At 38.7% G+C, this 21,735-nt stretch overlaps 5 protein-coding genes across 9 annotated transcripts in view; 4 read left to right on the forward strand and 1 right to left on the reverse strand.

Moving 5' to 3' along the window:
- Nucleotides 1-2,310, forward strand: part of tenm2a (teneurin transmembrane protein 2a) — a 292,880-nt gene extending 290,570 nt beyond the window's left edge. Inside the window, exon 29 of the mRNA XM_079631137.1 lies at nt 68-2,310. Coding sequence (XP_079487263.1) covers nt 68-805 — 738 coding nt within the window. The 3' untranslated portion in view covers nt 806-2,310. The remainder of the gene's footprint in view (nt 1-67) is intronic.
- Nucleotides 2,311-3,202: 892 nt separating this feature from the next.
- tstd1 (thiosulfate sulfurtransferase like domain containing 1) lies at nt 3,203-4,951 on the forward strand. 2 transcript variants are annotated; one of them, XM_079631139.1, is made up of 4 exons: nt 3,203-3,326; nt 4,221-4,343; nt 4,526-4,688; nt 4,782-4,951. In XM_079631139.1, the coding sequence occupies exons 1-4, from the start codon at nt 3,314-3,316 to the stop codon at nt 4,834-4,836; spliced, it is 354 nt and encodes a 117-aa protein (XP_079487265.1). In that variant the 5' UTR covers nt 3,203-3,313; the 3' UTR covers nt 4,837-4,951. The 2 variants fall into 2 exon arrangements, with proteins under 2 accessions (XP_079487265.1, XP_079487264.1); XM_079631138.1 differs by lacking the exon at nt 3,203-3,326 and adding an exon at nt 3,426-3,537.
- A 198-nt stretch (nt 4,952-5,149) lies between these two features.
- LOC307008389 (uncharacterized protein) lies at nt 5,150-6,035 on the forward strand. The gene is made up of 4 exons (XM_079631140.1): nt 5,150-5,215; nt 5,443-5,542; nt 5,616-5,744; nt 5,831-6,035. Exons 1-4 carry the CDS (start codon nt 5,181-5,183, stop codon nt 5,915-5,917), a joined length of 351 nt encoding a protein of 116 aa, XP_079487266.1. The 5' UTR covers nt 5,150-5,180; the 3' UTR covers nt 5,918-6,035.
- Nucleotides 6,036-6,253: 218 nt separating this feature from the next.
- On the forward strand, nt 6,254-9,965 carry cfap96 (cilia and flagella associated protein 96). The gene is made up of 8 exons (XM_079631151.1): nt 6,254-6,391; nt 6,580-6,679; nt 7,652-7,871; nt 8,799-8,933; nt 9,018-9,093; nt 9,255-9,434; nt 9,541-9,713; nt 9,852-9,965. The coding sequence occupies exons 2-8, from the start codon at nt 6,583-6,585 to the stop codon at nt 9,901-9,903; spliced, it is 933 nt and encodes a 310-aa protein (XP_079487277.1). The 5' UTR covers nt 6,254-6,391; nt 6,580-6,582; the 3' UTR covers nt 9,904-9,965.
- On the reverse strand, nt 9,826-21,061 carry pdlim3b (PDZ and LIM domain 3b). Of its 4 annotated transcripts, none has more exons than XM_079631150.1 (8): nt 20,020-21,061; nt 15,708-15,859; nt 15,225-15,309; nt 14,113-14,300; nt 13,320-13,502; nt 11,882-12,009; nt 11,515-11,626; nt 9,826-11,365 (listed from the first exon to the last, which is right to left on the reverse strand). In XM_079631150.1, the coding sequence occupies exons 1-8, from the start codon at nt 20,110-20,112 to the stop codon at nt 11,176-11,178; spliced, it is 1,131 nt and encodes a 376-aa protein (XP_079487276.1). In that variant the 5' UTR covers nt 20,113-21,061; the 3' UTR covers nt 9,826-11,175. The 4 variants fall into 4 exon arrangements, with proteins under 4 accessions (XP_079487276.1, XP_079487273.1, XP_079487275.1 ...); XM_079631147.1 differs by lacking the exon at nt 14,113-14,300 and adding an exon at nt 13,781-13,848 and having other exon boundaries at nt 20,020-21,060; XM_079631149.1 differs by lacking the exons at nt 13,320-13,502; nt 14,113-14,300 and adding an exon at nt 13,781-13,848 and having other exon boundaries at nt 20,020-21,058.
- Between the last annotated feature and the right edge of the window lie 674 nt (nt 21,062-21,735).

A 21,735-nucleotide genomic window follows, 5' to 3' on the forward strand; every position in this document is an offset into this window, starting at 1 on the left:
GGTCAGTGAATATTGTACTATGCGATCTTGCTTGCATTTACCAAGGCCTTAAATTGTCTTCCTGCAGCTGATAACCGGAGTTCAGCAGGAAGCCGAGCGGCACAGCCAAGCTTTCATGGCTCTGGAGGGACGGCTTCTTGACAAAGAGCGCAAGACCACGCACGAGAAACCGGGCCACTGGTTTGGCACGAGTACCCCCATCATTGGAAGAGGAGTGATGCTGGCGGTGAAGGAAGGCCGTGTGGTCTCAGGGGTCTCGAGCATGGCCAGCGATGACAGCAGGAAGGTGGTTCTAGTGCTAAACAGCGCTGTCTACTTAGATGGGACGCACTACACGCAGGACGGCCTTGATTGTCATTTCTTTGTGAAGATAGGCTCAGCTGACAGTGACCTTCTAGCTTTGGGACTCACCAATGGACGTAAGGCACTGGAAAGCGGGATCAACGTGACGGTAAGCGGTCGATCGCGGCGTGGGGTCACCGTTGAGTTCCGGGTTCCATCTCTGTCTCTGAGTGTGCGTTACGGTTTGGCGGCAGACGTGCTGGATGAGGAGAGAGCCCGGCTGTTGGAGTTGGCGCGGCAGCGGGCGCTATCGGGCGCCTGGTTACGAGAGCAGCAGCGGGCGCGGGATAATAAAGAGGGAAGCCGCTTGTGGACTGAAGGAGAGAGACAGCAGCTCCTTTCAACAGGGAAAGTGCAGGGGTACGACGGGTACTACATTTTACCAGTGGAACAGTACCCTGAACTAGCAGACAGCAGTTTCAACATTCAGTTCCTGAGACAGAATGAGATGGGGAAGAGGTAACAGTCCAAATAGTTTTTTTTCCCCCACCGTTTCTTTATATTTCGCTTTCTCTCTCCGCTTATACCTTTACAGTTTTCAGTTCTTTTTTCTCTATCTTTTTCTCTCTCTCTTGCTTAGTCTTTCTCTTTTTCCCCTCACTTTCTTTCCGTTATCTCCTGAACCCATGGAGAATAATTGAACTAATGGGGAAACTCACTGAACGCTGCAGGGACTTTTAAAAGAAGAACACTCAAAAAACTTTGTTAATACTGCCTCTGGCAAAAAATAACAATTTGAAAGACCTCGTCTTTGTTTTTCAACAATGGACGTCAAAAAGCACTGATAAACTGAGCTACTGTTGCTGAAATATGAAAAATCCCCTTTTTAAAAAAGAATAGATATTTTTACCCATATTTTTTGGGTTACTGAGAGGATGTTGGTGCCAGATGGTACCCGTATGATGGTGCGATCCGGATCGGAGAGGTGCTGCGAGTCTCACGCGCCCCTGGAGAGGTCAAAGCTGAGGAGTAACATCCGTCAAGACAAATGTCAGTCTCAGGCCTCATATTCTTCACAGCTAAACTGTCAATTTCCACTGCAGCATATTCCATCGTCTACAGACTTGTTTCTTCAAGAGAATTCCAGTGGAGTAAAAGTGACGAGAAAATCCAAGTCAGACATAGTTTGTTTTATCACTGATAGAGAAGTACTTACATTGTATCAGATAACAGTGAAGTTCAGAGTGTGCTTTAGATGCGATAGTTTTGTACGTCCCAGTCGCATTAGAGTAACGAGACCTTCACCAAGGCACTTCTGTATAGAGATATCAGAAAAAACACTCACAGTCTCCAGATTGAAAGGTTACTAGTGTCAGAAACTATTTATTTTTACTTAGTTTGTCTTCATTTTGATCATTCATAGTACTATATGACAATCATAAAGGAGTCACCGCTTTTAGCTACAAAGATGAACATTAATGGTTGAGTTTAATTTACTTTGTATGATATGTAATAATTTTTCATTTTTGTATTATTTTCTTTTTTTGCTTCAAAGCAAATTCTAGTCATGCACAGAGATAATTTATGTAAAGTGTTTTAAAATGGTTTATACTTTAAATAAAGTTTAAAAACTGTGAACCTTGTTTTTCAAAATATATCTGTATGTACAGTGTATAGATTTACCTTTATGCAGCACAGTAGAATATTGTTCATAATATCAACTTTTATATTTCTAACAGAAGGTGGCTTGTTATGTGCAAATCAACAGCTGGTATTAAAACACTAGAATTTCGTGACACTCAGATATCACAGATGAATAATATCGATGCCCCGTTTGATGTTCTGTTTTAGTTTTGTTTTTATGCAGAAAAGTCGCTGTACTAGAACCCAAACCATAGAAATGGATTTTTTTCCACTGTGAAGAGACTCATTATGGATGTCATGATGTACCAAATCAGTATTGAGGGATGATTCTTACTCAAGTGAGACTCTTCTGAGACCTTACCAATAAATAGTTTAATTCATGCGAGTCTGGCTAGTCTCATGTATTTGTGAATATGTCTTTACATCTGTACTGCTGTTATAACATGTCATTTCTCCACAGCTCATGGGGTGGACTATTTCTATCCCTTACAAAAAGTAACCAAGCATCGTTTCTGCCAAAATAACAGTTTTTATGTGGTAATAGTATGGCTTATTATTGGATATGCAATATGGTAATGCACTGTTGGCTCTGTAATACCACAGTATTCGTTATACCTGTAATCTGTTATTTATAAGTATTAGCGTCTGATACACTGTTTGAAGGATATTTCCATTGTTATGGTTTGCAACAATAACCCGAAAACTCGTAAAAGGTGCTTTGGTGGAAACTGTTTACCATGGTAAAATTAAGTGCTGCCTTTACACAATTAAACACTCCAAGTGAGCTAGAGATTGTAAGTACTAGTTCATAATCACCAACACACTTTCTATTAGTAATAATAATCATAATGTAATAGTGATTTATTATTTTTATTACGACTGCTATTATTATTATTATTATTCTTTTTGTGCCTTACAAAACTTTAATAATGTAAGTGAAATGGATGAATTTGGAGGAATAAAAATGTAAAGAAAAAATAAATGAAAAAAAGTTACCAAAGCCCTTTACACACACTAACGGACAGTATATTTCTTGACATTGAAATCTGATTTGTATGCAGTATTACTATGATTGAAATCGTGACACAAGATTAGTGATAATATATGTATGTTTTTTGCAGCCTGTAATCTTGGGTAGTGATAATATATGTATGTTTTTGCAGCCTGTAATCTTGGGTTTTTGAATTTAAAGTGTTGCATTGCATGTGTCGCAATCTAAGCAGTCTTTTATTTTGAAGCTACGGATCTTTTATTATGAAGTTAGCTTAAGCTACAGGAGGAGGTGAGCTTTTACACGACCACGCATATGCTTAGCCAATAGGACAATCCCCGAATGACAAGGAAGAAAAGGTGAAGCTACCTGGTGAATTGTCTTAATCTCTTCAACATGGCAAGCAGCGGTAAGTTTGTTTTCATTTAAATGTAAGCAAAATACTTTCGGAGAATTAAAGAAAGCGACGTGTGAAACTGCAGGTGTTTTCTTCTTTCACTCCTTTCTTACTACAGTAAACAACATGAGCACATGTTTTTTGTTCTCTGTTGTAGTCAGGGTGACAGTGTCCAGGTGCACATTGATAAACACTCCATTGTCTCGACATTTTATTACTTACAGTAAGTAATACCAAGCTGGACGTTTGATATATTTGCTAATATTCTGTGGTGCACGCGTTCTCTCAAATTTATCATGTAGGCTATTACCTTTCCTAATGCTTGCATGTTATTTTCGTTATTTATTGCTATGAAGAGCGCTGCATCTTGTGACGTAATGATGACTTGCAGAAAGTAAAACACTGTGGTACCTTCTGTATTTGTTACGATTTAATTTGCATTGTAAAAACATGAACAATTTTCTGGAACATCCAGCCATCGAAACAATTTAAACCAGTAAGTAATCACTAACAATTTACAGAAACAAACGAATTAATAAAAAGGGTTTTTATAATACAAAATTTAGCCTATTTAATTAATTAATTAATTTTCTAAAGTAAAAGTGAATGAGCTATATCATCATAATCAAATCACTTTCATTGTCAAGCACACAGGACAGGTGCAATAGTAACAAAATCTTGGGTGCTAATGCACATTCAGTTCTAGAACAAATACTTTTTTTTTTCTTTGAAATAACCTATTTGACATCAATGAAATAAATAAAAAAAACATGTAACTTTGGCCTATATAAGTATAAAATGCTTGAACATTTTGTTTTCATTGTCTGATGTCAATCAACAGTGTTTACTGCATGACAGGTAACTGAATTTTCATTGGCCTTATTTCCTCATTCGTCTCTGCTATAGATAAGGATATCTCCTACAGCGATCTCAAATCTCTCTTGGAGAAGAGCTCTGGGTTTGTGGTGGATGTGCGCACACAAGATGAGGTAGACAGAGGGTGTATTCCAGGCTCCATCCACATTCCATGTGAGAGGAAAGATGCACAATCAAAATTTATATAAAGTGCAATATGTTAATTTGGATGTAGGCTACTTAGGCCTAGTTATTTGTAAAGGTTACTACATGAAGCACATTTTTACGTTGTACAATAAGTGGATTGGCCAAGTGTATTGAAACAGGATTTTTTTTTTTTGTCCAATTTATTTTAGTGGAAAATGTAGAAAGTGACATGTCCCTGGACGCAGCTGAATTCCAGTCTAAGTTTGGTGTAGGAAAGCCATCTCTGGACTGCTCTGAACTGGTTTTCCACTGTCAGATGGGAAGACGCGGAGCTGTTGCCACAGAGAAAGCCAAAAGCCTGGGGTTCAAGTGGTAAGAAACTTGCCATCGCCATTTGTGGATGCTTAAACATGCAACCATAGGGTTTTGCTGAAACTGTAACACTATTTCCTTCTCTCTCTTCAGTGCCCGGAATTATGCTGGGGGCTACAAGGAATGGTCAGAAAAAGGGGGCAAATGACAATCTTCAAAACGCTTATAAGATTCAACCTTATAAACCAGAGGGACCTTTTTTACTATTATACAAATTAATGATAAAATCTAAATATTTGTACATGTGTTTTAATAAAGTCCGATAACTAAAAAAAAACCTTGTCCTTGTCTTATTGGTGGTTTTAAAGTGCATGAAATAAAATGAAAAAGGTATTCGCTCCATACTGGTTCAGATTCAATAGCCGATGATTCAGTTACATTGTTTCCGATGCTTTTCCTCTTTTAATTGAGCATGCGCAGATTGCGCAGCAGACTTCACCCTGAAGCTGCAACAATTCTAAGTGAAATGTCGATATGATATGCTGCTAATTAATGGACACTTATATTGATCTCTGTCAATCGTTCGGGTAATATTCTGCAATTGCTCATTTTTCTCTAAAAGGTTGGATGTAAAAGATGTAATATCAGTGATTGAATCACACAGTGCGCGTGTGTTAAGTCGATTGTTTGTGCAATCAACTTTTAACTAGTGTATGCCTGCTTGAGATAAGTAAAGTACTAGCAGTTATTGGAGACCGTAACGTGAAATCTGCTGTAGTTATGATAATGACTCACATAAGCTCTCCATATCTAGTGTGCCCCTCTGGGTGGGGCCGTTGCTGCACGCGGCCTCCAGGCTTAAGACCGACCGGCTGAAACGAAGAAAAGTTTACCGTTTAATCCAGCGTCAGTTAGTAAGCAAGCGTCACCTTGCATTTTAATCTCTGTTTTACTTTATTTTGGTTAATATTAACGTTATGTTGACAGATGAAAAACAGGGTCGGCTGCAGCACATGTGACAAACCCACATATGTGTACCCAAATGAGCTCAAAGAGATGGTGCGATCTGCCTTTCCAAAGGACATCTGTGACTATGACGACCCCTGTCACAAAAATGTGAGAGCCCGATTAAGTTGATGCTCGTTCTTATAGATTAGCACTAAAATAGCCTATGGATAACAACTGATTCACTTTTGTTGCAGGTTGTTGCCGTCACTATGGAAGACTTTAAAATGATGGAGTTCTCTTGTTCTGGGATGGATTTGCCAATTAAACTGCAGTTGCAGTAGATCTAATGCTTCAGAATTGTAGGCTATGTGTTATGTCCTTAAAATAATGTAAGTTGTGATAATTGAATATGTTTAAGGTAGGCTAACTTTAGGCCTATATAAAATAGTTCGGTTTCCTTAAATAAATAGGATTTTGTAATATTTCTTTCTAAACATTTGTTAATAATGGGCTTAGCCTCATTTATTACCATATAAATTACCATTACCAGTCAACCCTTTGCGTAATAGACTGTAATGTAGGTGCATAAAAATGTAATGTGCATAAAATAGTATTTATCTTAAACGTTTTGTTGTAGTATTATTTGTTTAGTGTTTGATGTTGTAAGAAAGTGAAGGACTCTGACAGTCCAGCACTGAGTAATTGACCCTGCTGGACACCATGACAACGAATACACAACCTACACGAACACTTAAGCAGTCGAGTTAGTTCTATTAGCCTACTGACTGTTTAACACAAGGCATACACAATTCGAGGTAAGTATATTGAGCCATAGGCTATATAATAGTGAAAGTATAATGAATACTGGTGTATGATATCTGCTAAATGCAATCATAGCGATAGCGTGATGATCTGCATAAGTTTGCATGGCTGCATTCATGTTTCCACATTCAGATCTTTTTCTATTCCTTTTCTTCCATAAATGTTGTGTATCAAACTTTAGAAAATGCCTCCAGAAGGGAAATCTGACATGGAGCGGATTGGCATCTTTAAAGAGTTGGGTTACATCTCAATAGGGGACAAATATACATCTTATATTTACCGTAAGTGTAACGAAGATATTAAACTGTATTAGCTACAGTGGGTGGCGCACAGGCGCAGTGTGAAAGTTTGTGGCGTAGAGCGCATCAACCACGGTAACTTGCTTCAAAATAAACATTTTATGGGTAGGCTATAGGTACAGAAGCTGCACATTTTCGAAAGCTAAATTTTTCCTTTTAGTTACTAATGTACACTTTAGGTAGTCTACTACTATGTAGGCTACCTTAGGCCTAACAATACATTCTTTTTGATGTGAAAAGTAACGCCCAGTGACAGCTTTTGTACTTTTTTTCCCCTGAGTAAAATCGCAAATGATCGAACAAGATATTCCATAATGTAGCTTTCATAGTCTGTAATTTTGTTTTTATTTATTTGTGACATCATATATCAAATCACCACAGTTGTAGCCGCTAGTAACAATAGCCAAGCAAACATGTTACCAATGTAAATGTTTGTTGCTATGGCTTAACATGGCTTAAGCCTATATAGTCCTACACTAAAATACATGTTTGAGCTGTTTTAACTTAAAGCAACTTGCACTGGCATATCTTAAAGGAATATCTTTATTTTAAAGGAACATTTATAAAAACTGCTAAAATGTCTTAATTGGCCGTAGGCCTAATCCTGACTTCATCTAAGACTTGTCAGTGAAAATAGTCATATCATAAATCGCCCCGTTTCAGCACCATTTATTTTTGGCTTAAAAACTTGTGCTGAATGATCACAGTTCAGCTTTTTGAGTTAAAATAAATCAACCTTTAATATAGTACGCTACATTGTCTCTGTGACTGTATTGTGTTTTCACTTGTTTATCTAACAGTCATTAAAAATATGATGTTAGCAATACAGTACAATAAGCATTTTTGTACATATACAATATAAACACAGGATAATGTGACAGCTGCCTGCATAACATAGAAAATAAAATGGTTAATATGTAATGTGTGTTTAATGCACTTTGTTGTCGCTGAAAGGCCCATTTAATGAATCTGCATACAAGAACAAACAGATGCTACCAGGAGGAGTTCAATCAAAGTCCGCGCTTCAGACTGGATACTTCGAAACACAGTTTAAGAGGATCTTTGAGAGAGAGGCGTTCACAGACCCTGTCAAAATAGCCAGACAATACAAGATACAACAAGCCAAAAAGAACATAGGCAAAGCCTTTCTTCCCAGTAACGGAGAAAAAAAAACGTAAGTCCTCCTTTCTTTCTGTGGTACACAACTGTTAATAAATATTTTTTTATATAGGATTCAATGATAAATAATTGTGAAAATATAAGAATTTAAAATATTTGTATCAGTAGTTAGTATTAGGCCTAACTGTTGTTGTGGCAATGGACTACAAGATATTACAGGGATAATTTCCCCTTAAAAACTGTCATAATTTTTCTCATTTTGTTGCAAACCTGTATGGCTTTCTTTCTTTGTGTTCAACAGAATAAAAAAGTCATACAGATTTGAGCGACATGAGGGTGAGTAAATGAAGACATCATTTTTGGGTGAACTATCCCTCTAATATTCTGTAGCTTTATTGAACGTAATAAAGTGTACCCCACTGGTGTAAAGAATATCCAGAAAGATGTATAGAATCTGTACAGTAAGGAGAATGCTGAGCCCGAGATGTTTATGTTTCGAGGCTATTTCATTAGTGTGACAATTGACAGATTGGTCTATTAAAATCTGAAGACATGAAAAAGACCCCAGACCTAGATTTGTTTGGCAATAGAAGAAGGCAAATGCTTTGTGCTTTTTAATGATGTTTTTGACCCGAAAACAAGACAAAGTCCTCAGTTTTTTAAAAAACAAGGATTTCACCATAATGCAATTGATCAAATGCAAACAGTCCTTTTCATGTGCATCTGAGAGAATGCAAAACAATATACACAAAACCTGAGGAATAGTAGCTTTAGTGAGCCATTAAGTGTGTGTGTGTGTGTGTGTGTGTGTGTGTGTGTGTGTGTGTGTGTGTGTGTGTGTGTGTGTGTGTGTGTGTGTGTGTGCGTGTGTGTGTGTGTGTGTGTGTGTGTGTTCCCAATTTATACCAGAAAAAACCTGCCATACAGCTATCATTCCTTATATGGTCTCTACAGTTGCTTAATAGTTTTCTCTGATTTGTAGATGTGGGATGGGCAGCTATTATGGGACAATTGGGGGTCCCGTTCAAGCAATGAGTGCCCTACAGATTCCAAGGAAACCAAACAAATCAGCTGGGAAAAACTTCTACACCAATCCACCCAAGAAGGGAAGTTATGGGTAAGCAAATGACATTATCCTTTAATATGCAAGTGTCTGTGGTTTTGCTCACAGATGCATTGTTTTGTTCTTGTTCTCTTATAGCTATCCTGACATCACTCTCTCCAAGACGGTGTCCTATTCCTCAGACCCCTATGATCGAGCCAAGGAAATGCTGAAGGTATTTTTAGGTCTAGCTAAATGAGATTTTTTTTTTTATCAGGCTCCCAGGTCCTTGTTTTAATTAAGATAAGGCGTCCTCTGAGTGCCTGACAGTATAATTCTATGCAAGCATGCGACTGTGTTCTCTTCCTCTAATGAGAGAGATAATTTGTTTACCAGCGTGAGATCATGTCACACAAATCCATGCTGAAAGGGGGAGCGTTTCGTTTGAACCTTCATCCAAATGAATGCTTTGACAGCAATCCTTACAAATTTGACAAACCTCTACCACCTCCAAAGAAGACTGATGGGAAAAAGCACTTTATGGTGCCCTTCAAACCAAGTTCACCCAGTAAAAAGGTACATAATATGCCTAAAAGGGGATAAACAGGTTAGCTGTCTTGGAACATTTTGTGGAGTATTATTTTGGTAGTATGCTAAGGTATTGTATTCTTATGTTCTGCAGAATGGAGGCATGAAAGCTGGAACTTTTGACTCCTACCCCAGCTACTCTGCAGAACCATACGGCACCAAAAAGACTAAATCAGCGATGACGAATAAGGAAGGAAAGATATTTCACCCCTCCCCTGGTCCAAAGAGTACACCTGTCAAGAGCATCATCAGCCTCAATGTCAATAAGTAAGCTGGACCAAGACACCCATATCGCACTCCAAACTATGCGTAATGCTTTGCATAATAATAATCATTAATATTAGTTGCATACACAGGGAAAGACACTTGAGGCTCACAGTAATGTACTGTAACTTTATTTTGCAGGGCTGTGAACGCCACAAACTACAATCAAATCCCCTCAGTTATGGCATATTGAGAACGTGTGATGTCTTCAGGTGAATACATGAACATGTTCCTTTAGATGAAATTGGAATTGAAAAAAAGCTGAATTGTATTTACATCATTCTCTTAACTGATAAAAATGGACTCATTCTCATTTAGCTCATTCTAATTACTACCCCAGGATAAATACTTGGTTCATAGCATCTAACCCGATCAAGTCAAGTTTAAGTCATGCGCATCATTTTTGTCAGTGATACACTAAGCCCCTTGTCTAAGATCACTTGAGTTATTAAACATGAAATATATATATTTCGTATTTAACCCGCATTTAATTCAGCAAGTTCTTAAAGTTGACACATTTCTGCATTCACATTCAGCATTTTTATTTTTTATTAAACATGGGTATTTAGTTGCACAATTTACAATGTGTTGATATAATAAACCTTCAGTCTTATTTGTTATCAAAGGTGACCCTAAAGGGATAACTGAGGAAATGACATAATTCTCATTTGTGAGTGAACTGTGCCTGTAAGTTCACTTAATATCACCAGAATTGAAGAAAGTAAATGCAGCTTAAGGAATATTCATAGAAATGTTGGTATTCAGCTGAACAAAAAGTTTAAAAAAAAGTTTTGTACTGGGAAACATATTGCATTGCTTTTTTTCTATTTCTTACACAGTTTGTGTGCATTACCAAATACCTTGTACATAGATGATGGCGTATTTGAACCTGTATTAAAAGTAAAATTACCTTTCTTGTGTATTTTAAGAATAACTGAAACCTATTATGATTGATGTGTTGAAATTTAGGATTTGATCTGCACAGATACCTAATATGATCAGAAATGAGAGAGTTTACTCTTGGCTTTAGAGAACTGGATTAAGGCCTTGAGAAAGAGATTACACCTGGCATTCATTTAATAATTTTTTTTGTGATTTTGATCACAAATGGTCAGTGCTAAATGCCCTTTTGGGGTCTATAACGCTTTGTAAACATAACACTGAAACATAAAAATGTAGTCAGAAACGCATGTATGTGTAATGTAAACTCTATCTGTCCTAAATGTGTCCCGGACCAAGATAAATTTGAAACGCATGTTAATACCAGGTGTAAACAGTAATGATATGATCACTTTAAACGCTGTGGTATACTGGGTCAAAAAGTTGCCTTGCGTTCTCTTTTATAAACTAATATGAAGTTTGAAGGTTCAAGCTCTATTCTCACACTAACCAGATAGGGCCAATAAGGGCAAACAATACAAATTGTGTAATTTCAACTGTCAGTTGTGTGAGTTTTTCCGTCCCTCTAAGCAGTGGGATATACAGTAACTAGATCATGTCCCTCAGGTGGGGTCATTCGCATTCGAGCATGGGCTTCACAGTACAACTGTCCCTCCACAAAAAAGTAGCCCTTCTGCTTCAAGTTCACACCACAGTCTGAGCACACGAAACAGGCTGGATGGCGGTACTTGTCCCGAGCTTTCACCACCGTTCCTCTGTAAGCCAGTTGTAGAAACAGTTTCATTTAATGAAGTAGTTAAAATGCATGAACACAATTCAGTGTAGAAGAGTTTTCAAGACAATTGGTAATATATTCTCAAAGAAGACACCACTTGTGCGGTCTCACGCTGAATGCTGTACTCACACAATGCCGGTGCCACATTTATCACAGAGAGGCAGCTTCTGCAGCGAGGATGTGGCCGCTTGTGGTTTTGACACTGGGGCTTTTACACTTCTAGTCACCATGGGCCTTGTGCCTGTCAGAAGAATAAAGGAAAGAGGCTCAGATCCACTTCGGGAATGTGAAATTCTCCCTCATAATAAACTCATCTGAATCCAGACCATTAAAAGATCAGCAGGCTCTGACTGATGTCATTAGCAGAACTGCTAAGGGATATTGAAGTCAAATTGAGTATAACTTTGACTTCTTCATTAGCTGTAATTTTTCTTATGAATTCAACATTGCACCATTCTAAAGACGGGTGGTGTTGTAATAAAGCAAGGCAGCTCACCATCACTCTCGACATAGTCTTGCAGGGCCTTAAACGATCCAGACTGACGTGGTTCATGTGGCAGCGCATGGTCCTCTTGGAGCATACGGTATACATGGGATTCTTCAATAGATGTCAGAGGTTTAGGGCTGAAAACGGAAAAAAGGCAGAAGCACACAACGTTTGTCCGTTCAGTGAAAATTACCATTCAATGTTATATAAAGGTTTGGCAGTGCATATTATGAGTATTGGAGTAGTAATGGATTTTTTTTATAAAAGAGAAAGAGAAAAACGACCGAAAATATTAGCCGCCACACCCCTAGTGTTCAGCGCTCAGGTTTCACTCTCGCTCTAGCCGTTTAATAATTACTAAGTTTCACCATCCATTCGGTATTCGCTCACTACTATCTGCATGCACAGCACAGCCGCACACACCCGAAGGGCGCGCACATAGAGAGACAGCACGTGAATTGATTCCTCTTTGGCATCTCTGCGCTCTTGAATGGACACATACACACAAACTTATGTCAAAATACCCGTCTCAGCAAGTATTATTGTAATAACAGTCGGTTATGTCTTGAATGAACGTAAAGAGTTGAGAAAGAAATCGGATGTGTATGACTATATTAGATCCGTGCATTCGGTCTTAAATGACAGCAATCTATAAATACCTGCTGCTAAGCCATTAATGTTAATCAAACAACAAAATACAGCTTTAACAAAAGTTAACTTAATTTTTACAGTGAAACAATAATGTGTTTTTTTTGTTTGTTTTTTACATTTAGGCCTAATCATTACATGTCTGTACCAGAATTCAAACTTACTTTATATGTAACTTTGTTATGCTGTATTTAGTGTATTTTAACCAACCCACCCCTCTCCCAATTCAGTATCATTAAAATGATTTAATTTCATTAAAAAGTATACAATTATACAAAAATAAGCAAATGTAAAAAACAAAACAAACAAAAAAAATTTTTTAATTTAAACCAATTTTTGGTTTCGGTTTTTGACCAAGCGCATCCAGAATTTTCGGTTTCGGCCCAGATTTTTTTATTTCCCTAGTATAATAAGTTAAAGGAATGTCCCAGATTTAAGTTAGCATAAACATGCTGTTGATTACCACAGTAAATAATTTTGACTTGTCTGGACTCTCTTTTGACCTGTGATGTCTATGGGACAAGGCGTTCCAGAGGGTTTCATAGCAAAAAACGCAAAGCTCACATTTTTGTTATTCCATACAAAGAAATCTGTTGTCTAAATTGTAGAGCTGTCTAAATCGTTCTTTCTGCAGTGAGGCTACAGTTTTAAGTCGATGGACTTCTAGTTAATCCGTAAAAGACACCGTGTTTTCTGGCTTTATAAGAGGCTAACTGAAAAGTTAGCAAGCAATCAGCATGAGCTGGTAAATTTGTAAGGTGTTGTAAAGCAAGCGTGATGGAAACAAAGCTCTGGTTACCTGGGCGATGCCTGCCTGACTACAGTGGACATCTGAGCCTGCTGCAGTGTGTTTGAAACATTGTCTGCTGAGTATAATGCAATAGGGGAGTTATACTGTGCAGAAGGAACTGCCTTGGACCCAGCCGAAGGGGTGCCAGGCATCTGAGCTACATTTCCCATCAGCGTCTGGGATGTACTGTCACTGGAGTTGTGTAAGGTCAGTGTATAATAGCCAGATGAACCAAACCAGGAACCAATCAAATCAAAGGGGCCACATAGAGGACACAGAAAATGACAAACAAGACAGAAAAGAATGGAAGAAGTAGTTAGAGATGTACATAGAGCTTCAGTATATATTGCGCTTCTGCTATAGAAAACATCAGCAAGTTTGTTCTAAGTTATATGAATGTAAAATATAATAATTCTACTGTGATTATGTGACTATATATGACTACATGCAGGGTGCTTTTGTCTAATGACCTCCTTTGGCTTGCAGTTGTGAAGGGCTTTGGTCTGACATTAAACTTGTGTTCGAAGTAATCAACGTCCTGTAAGACATAAGAGTGAAGATGTTAATAGACAGGTGAAAGGAGCAAAAGTCCTCCAAGATCCAACACTGCAGGCCCAAATGTGGATATTTGTCTGCTACAACGTACTAGTACACAGCATTAAATAAGCGGTTGATATTCAGGCCGCAGGAAGTCTTGTGGGGACTTCTGCCGTGTGTTAGTGGTAAGTGGGCAGCCGGTCTACAGCAAGCAGAGGGAGGTGTCTTAGTCCATATGGCTGGGGTGATCCAAGTTGGCACTCACCCCTCAGGCTTTTCATGCACCAGACCCCGGATCTGTCCTTGCAGGGCGTCCTGGATGTTATCTTGAGAGTAGAGGCCTATGGGAGTGTTGTAGGCAGAGCTCACCACCTGTGTTTTGTCATCCAGACTGGCGGCAGCCACAAAGGGCTGTGCTCTCCTGTTATGACCTGTGCCAATAGGTTTATACTCCTGCATGTGTAGGACAGATGGACACACTGCATACTTAAAGCCCCACACAAACACCACATTCTCCAGATATGTCCTTTTGTTAAAAGATGCTTAACTTCTCAAACTTCTTTCATTTTTAATGGCTGCATTTATTTTATTTTTTTGGCAAATGAAATGCGTATGTGTGCATGTGCTTTGTGTAAGTATCTACATGGCTTTATTTTAAGTTATATTGTGTTGGACAAGGACAAATCTACTTTTGATCAAACACAACATAGCAGACTTGCACAATTTTTAAAAGGGTTACTCCACCAAAAAATGAAAATCCTCTCATAATTTACCCGCCTTACTTTCTTCTGATTTTTAGAAAAATAACCCATCTCTGTCAGTCCATATACAGTAATGCAAGTGGACGCTTGGAACCCTTAAAGTTGACGCTTCAAAAACCACGAAAAACAAACACGACAGTAATCCATATGACCCTACTTGATGATGCAATGTCTTCTGAAGTGAAATGATAGGTGTGAGTGAGAAAAATACTAGTATTTTAAACTTTTTAATGTGTTTAATATGTGGGTTCATGAGTCCCCCCTTTATGTAAACACCAGCACATTATGAAACTCATGCGAGAAGTGATTCGGAAGCACAGAGGACCGTCAGTTCTCGCGCGAGTGCTTCACAATGCGTTTGCGTCAATATTAGAATTTTTCACACACACCTATCTTCGTTTATGTTATACATGAGAAAGAAAGGCATATACATCTGGGACAGCATGAGTAAATGATGAGACCATTTTCGTTTTTGGGTGGAGAATCTCTTTAACATGCCTCATGCACTCTAGCATTTCTTTAAAATAACAAAAAAGTATTTAATGATTCATTTGATTGCTGCATGTTATGAGCAGATACAAATAAAGTGCTGTGCATTATCTTCCATTACACTTACTTGCTTCTCTGCCTCTAAATTGATTTTGAATGGTGCTACTTTCCCCTCTTCTATAACCTGAGGTGACCACATTTTAGTTTCTGGCCTGCAACACATAATGCACACAGTTGGACATGATGTACTCGCCTCCTGTGAAACTGTAAAAAAAGATCAAAGAGCACTAAGGGGTCAGGGGGGTCATTACTGGGCAACAGGACCATGACCTCAGATAGTAAAGTAACGTCAACAGCCTGGCATGTACAAGCCAGATGGTTTATAGGAGGGTATTAATCACAGAGGAAAGACACATTCATCGTTGTCATAAATAAGGCTCTGTGGCCGGGTACTGATGGACACTTTCATAGCAAGGGGTAAAGACAGTTTCTTTTGGGACTCCAGTTCTCTGTAACTTTAAAAGGAGGTGAGAGAACATGATATAAAGTTGTTGAAAGACGCCTAACGCTGTTTGTAACACTATCCTTTAATGAGAAAAGCTCATGGTACCTCTCTATCTTGAGGAAAAGCTGATTGGTGGAGTCTTTGATCTTGTTCTGAGCTTCAGCGTGAGTCACACCGTCTGTGGACTCTCCCTGGATGGCCAGGACGATGTCTCCGGGACACAGGTTGACCCGAGATGCCTTACTGCCTGGAGTCACCTGAAAGCAAGAACCTTTTTTGTTTTAGTGAATTAATAATTCATGATTTTTTAATACACATATATTTATATTAGGTGGGGGTGGGGGGTGGGGATTCACTGCATTGTGTTTTTAGAGTCTTGAACCTTGAAGAAGTTTTTCAAAACCAAGAAACCAAAATGAATAGAACATTTCTTAGACTTAGATACAAATAATTTCTGCTTTAAATTATTCCTTATATTATGAACACTTTTTTAACGACCCCTAGATTCAATGTAAATGGGGTTGGTTTAGGATCGTGTCCGCTCAGGTCAATGGGCTTCTACATCATTTTAAATATGCTAAATGGTTATTATTATAATTATTTTTTTACTGTAGAAACAAAGATTTGAAAGCATTCAGATTCTTCAGATCAGATGTGAACCTTCTTTTAAAGTCACCGTAAGTTTCCAGCAAACCATGGAACAGTTTAGACCTAAACAGAAGGTGACAGGGGTAGAAACAATCTGTTGACCCTCTGGTTTAGAAGTGGACTGAAAATAGCACGGCGTGGATATGTCAGTCAAGGCCGTGTATCGCCCTCGGGGGGAACACAGTCAGGCCTATTGGCGGTTGATGATCTGACTGTTCTGGCATTCACCCTGCAGCCCGGTGTTTCTCTGCCCTCTCCTTCCATCATGCTCTCTTTCATTAATGGAGTCTGACATCATTCCTTACTCCTCTCATCACTGACGGGCTCATTTTCTTAGGTATTCTCATCGTCCCCCTAGTCGTTTATCTCATCACCTCGTCCTGTGTGCAGGTCTCGTTCTACCTGCCTCCTCCTGACTCAGCTGCTCTATTATATCCCAATCCCGCTGACCTTCTTCTATTTAGGTCTGCCTCTCAAGAGGGGAAGATTTATACCAGGTCAACTCATGCCAGTTATTTAAGACCAGAGGGTTTTAGTTTTCCATCATCAGTGCTTAATGTCATGAAGATTTGTGATGTTTTATTCCGAATGCATAATTTATTGACTGATGAAGCTAGCCGTGATTAAGCCCGTTTCCTGTCAAATAACAGTCACGGTGTAATATTTCATTTCCTGACCCCTTTCTCACTTTGTGTACACAACAAAATCACCTTTGTCCGCCTGTATTTTCTAGAGAGAATAAATCTTTGATATGTAATTTAAGAGACATTGATCTCTGGCCATATTTAAGGCAACAAATGAAAAAACTAGGCTTCATTTCCACTGTAGACATCTATTATCGGGGCGTCTGCAGAAAGGTTGGCTGTGAAGAAATAAGCACCCAAGTTGTTCAGAATGGACAATGAAAATGAGATTGTTCCCTTGACACTACTCAAGCAAATGGAGGATGTGTTTGGCGCAAAAACAAAGACGCTCTGTTTAATAGATGGAAACAAAAGGAGCTATGAACTGAGATGAAACCATCGAGTGACTGCTATATGAGTTTCATGAATACAACTTTTTTTTTTTGTAAGCTATGCAGCACCTGTGCAGAAAAATCCCCAAGGTGACACAAACCCACAAGAGAAGCATGTAAGGGCAAGCTGAGCATTAGACATTATGTTCAGAGCAACATCAGGCAGAATAAATTAAAGGGATAGTTCACCTAAAAATGAAAATGTATTTACCCTCATGTCATTCCAAAGCCATGATTTTCTTCAGTTAAAAAAAAGGGTCCAAAACAACATCAGACCCCACTGACTTTCATTATATGGACAAAAAATAGTTTTTTCAAAGTATCTTCTTTTTTGTACCACAGCTATTGCTTAAATTTTTTTCTGCTGACTGAACCTACGTGGAAACCGACACAAGGGTGAGTAAATGATAAAATGGAAAAAGCTCAAGGTTGATGCTCAACCATGAACTATCCCCATCATGCCCTTTAGCAAAACACTAAAGCCCAGGTTGTTCCAGGGGGAATGTCCCTGTAATAAATGTACTGTGTCGCTTTCGGTAAAGTATCTGCTCAATGACTGGATTTAGAGAGTCATTTACATTTTTAATTCAACAGTATAATTTAGACTGATCTGGCTTCTCATAAAAGCTCCATCTGTGCTGGCATGCCCGCATCAATGGAGGCTAATGTTACTCGAATAAGAACATCAGGGCTCAGAGAATGAGAAAAGAACCACCTTGCTGGCTTCAATATGTGTATGATTACAGGCAGCGGTTATACAAAGAAACCACACACATTCTGCATTAGTCATCAGTATTTCTCTGCTTGAAAACATGATATATTGAGCTTTCAGGTTCTGGGTATAGACGTACACAAAAATAAGAAACACTCCATTTAAATTATTTTTGAGCTGGGTTTTTTTTTTTGCTTTCGTTTGAAATCAAATCCAATGTAATTTTCATGTGGATGGAAGTTATTAGCAAGGAATGTTAAATAAACCTGATTGGTTTATTTTAAGAATGACATCATTCTGTTCAGCTGAGACTTCACATTTAGTTCACCTGGAAGTTTAGTTTCCCCCTAATGTGGCCAAAACCAGTGATGCATTAGACAATTTTACTTTTTTTTGGACGTTTCATGGTAATAACTTTGTATTATCTTAGAATACCGTATATCATTGAAAAACCATTATACCAGCACTGTGCTATGCATCCAACCACTTTTTTTTTTTTTTCAATTCATATTTCGTAAGACCTGCAGTTCTGCTTCTAATCAGGGAGTATGAAGACAGTCATTTTTACGACGACCTCTCTGTTCTCCGCTGCATTTCTTCCCACAATTTATGGTGAATGTCAGAACTGGCTTTCCACTAAGAATATACTTGAATGTCATGATCAAAGAGATGCTGTTGATGAGACTGAGCTACTAATCAAACTGCTACATTCCACACATCAGAATGCAGAACTGTTCAGACGCAGGCCTGGATAAGAGACAAAAGTCATTATGTAGGTGTGTGTGTAGCTACAATACATAACATTTTCCCCAGTCAGACTCCCAACAGATTTCTGAGGAGGAGAGAGACGGCGTAAGTTAGACGAGACTGCTTGCACTGTGCTTCTGAATAAGGGGAATTAGTAGTTTTATTCTGGTGCCTTATTAGATCCTCTTAGCCGTCACCAAAACTGAGCAGTTGCAGAGCATAAATCTAGCATGCCATTGTAACTGCCTCTTATTCAGTTCAAAATAATTACATTATTATAGACACGCTTTCACCACCATCCAGGTGATCTATAAGGAAGGATTGGTCAGTTTCAGGCATTTATGAACAATCCTAGTGGATAAGAGGTCTGTTATGGTGCTGAAATAGTAACTTAAATCAAAGGGATTGTTCAATTCACCTCTCACATGGGTGCTGTTAACCTTTGACCTCTTCTGTTACCACAAATGTTCAGACTTCATTGGCGGTTTAAAATATTGTTGGACTAAGAGCTTTGCGATTCATTCAGACAACAGGTGTAGAGATCCCCTATGGAGCCTGTGTGTGTGTGTGTGTGTGTGTGTGTGTGTGTGTGTGTGTGTGTGTGTGTGTGTGTGTGTGTGTGTGTGTGTGTGTGTGTGTGTGTGTGTGTGTGTCTGTCAGTAATATTGTGAAATATTATTACAATTAAAAATAATGTTTTTTAATATATTTTAAAATTTAATTTATTCCTGTGATGCAAAGCTGTATTTTCAGCATCATTACTTCAGTCTTGTGTCACATGATCCTTCAGAAAGCAGATTTGCTCAAGAAACATTTCAATGTTGAAAACAGTTGTGCTGCTCAATATTTTTGTGGAAACCGTGATCATGATATAGCCTACAGCATTTGTTTGAAATAAAAATCGTGTAACAATATAAATGATCACTTTTGATCATTTACATCCTTGCTGAATGTAAGTATTAATTTCTTAAAATGCACTACGTCACATAATATAAAAAAACTGCGGCAATATAACAAACATAGAAAGTCTCTATTGGGAAATGATTCCCTGACAACCACAGATGTTTCTAAAAATGAATGTCAGTTTGAACTTGTGACTCTAAAAATATTTCTCTGAAATGTTTCTCACTGTCCTCCTCAGTAACGTCTAAAGTGAGGTCCTGGGAATGTTTTTTATGATCCACCCACTGGTTTCTCATGCCCAAGGCGGTGTTACCCAGCACATCAAAAGCATCATTATCTCTTGAGTGGATTGTGTGAAGCAGCAGCGACTTTAGCCAAAGGCTTTCACTTACCCGAGTTATGGTCAGCGGCTGGTTGAAATCTTTGCCTCCTGAAAGCCGAAATCCCCAAGGGGCTGGCCCGTCCAGTACCACGTTCTGTGGCATTTCTGTCTTGTTCTGTTTAGTCTCTTTCTCAAAGTTAAAGACTTGGTTCTTCAGTGCAAGTCTCTTCTTATTGGCGAGAGATCTGCAGTATGAAGAGAAAGATCAGCTTTATCCCTCCTACCCTGGACGAATTGCTCACCCAACCACGACTGGAAGCCAGTGCCTGTCTCTGAATCCCTTTTGAGCATGTGTGTGGGGTTAGGAGAGTGAATGAAAGAAAGATGATGCCAGGATGCCACTCCTCTTGTGAGGTCATAGGGTAAACTGAGAAACTGAGGGTTCAAACTCTCTCCCCGCCTCCTTCAGATCCAAACCTTTACACCCTTTATGATTAATCCTCTTTTCCCATAAGTCTTAGCTGTTCAATAACTAAAATCTCCCTTCGCTCTGTCATCACCCTGTGTGCTGTCTAGACTTTTCTTTCCCTACCGCTGGCCAGACACCTGTGCTTGAATGAGAGGAGAACTCATCATGAAATTAAGGCTGAGCGTTGAGTCAGAGCCTTTGCTGTCGATGAGCAGATTGAGCTATTTACAGAGCACAATAACAAAACCATATCATGTCATATTGTCATATCAACACAGCACTTGTTGCTTTTTTAAACATCTTCTCTTAGGAATGTAAACAATTTTAATAGCACAGCCACATAAGGGAACATTGAAAACGGTGTGGATTTCAGTTCAAGTGATAATTCTTTTTCATACAAAAAAGGCCCCTTCACACCAAGGATGATAACTACAAAGATAAGATATAGTTCTAAAAATCGTTAAAAGGGGGTCACTTGCGCTTCAGCCTGGTTGGTGATCACGGAACAGGACGGATAAATCAACCAAGGAGACCCGAGGTCTAGCTAGGACCAAGGAGCAGGACCGGAGCACACAATTGTTGTAATAAATTATTTTTATTAGTGCAAAAATGACTAACGTTTCGACGCCCATGCATCTTCTTCAGACTCAAACTAAAAATCGTTCTCAATAATAGCAGAGTTCGAACCTCTATACCTGCTCAGATAAACGATATCGTTGGAATCACTTTCAGAACTTTATCCAGCTGATGAACGATAATGTTGACAGCCAATCAGAATCCATTCTGCTGTAACGAGCTCGAGCATTTAAAGTCCGCTGTGTTCTTGGAGTAAATTTGTGAACGGACCTTGTTTAGGGTGGTTACAACTTACAGCCAAAGAATAATTATTGCAATTTGTTTTGGATGAATTAACATTAGGACCAAGTGGCATGTGTAAATAAATGACCTTTTCTGCGAACTAAAATTTCGCAATGACTGTTAACGTTACCAACACCAACAGATGTTTTTTAGGTTATTTTTTTAATAATTTTTTTTATCGCATGTAAGTTACAGAGTTCTCCTCAACTTCACACAGGTGTCCTCCTAGCACAGTAGCTACCACAAGTGAAGTTCACCTCAGCAACATCCAATAACGTCGGACAAACAGACGTATGTTAAAAATGGTTCAGAACTCGATTTGACATGCCACTGTGTCTGTGCTGCTTTTCGACTTTATGTACTGTAAATGCATAACATGGCAACTTGCTCGCTGCGAGTTCAGCATAGCGCATGCGCACTTGCTCGCTGCTAGTTCAGCGTCTAGCAAAATGTTTGTAA

Source organism: Phoxinus phoxinus, assembly GCF_949152265.1.
Source record: "Phoxinus phoxinus genome assembly, chromosome: 12".
NCBI lineage: Eukaryota > Metazoa > Chordata > Actinopteri > Cypriniformes > Leuciscidae > Phoxinus > Phoxinus phoxinus.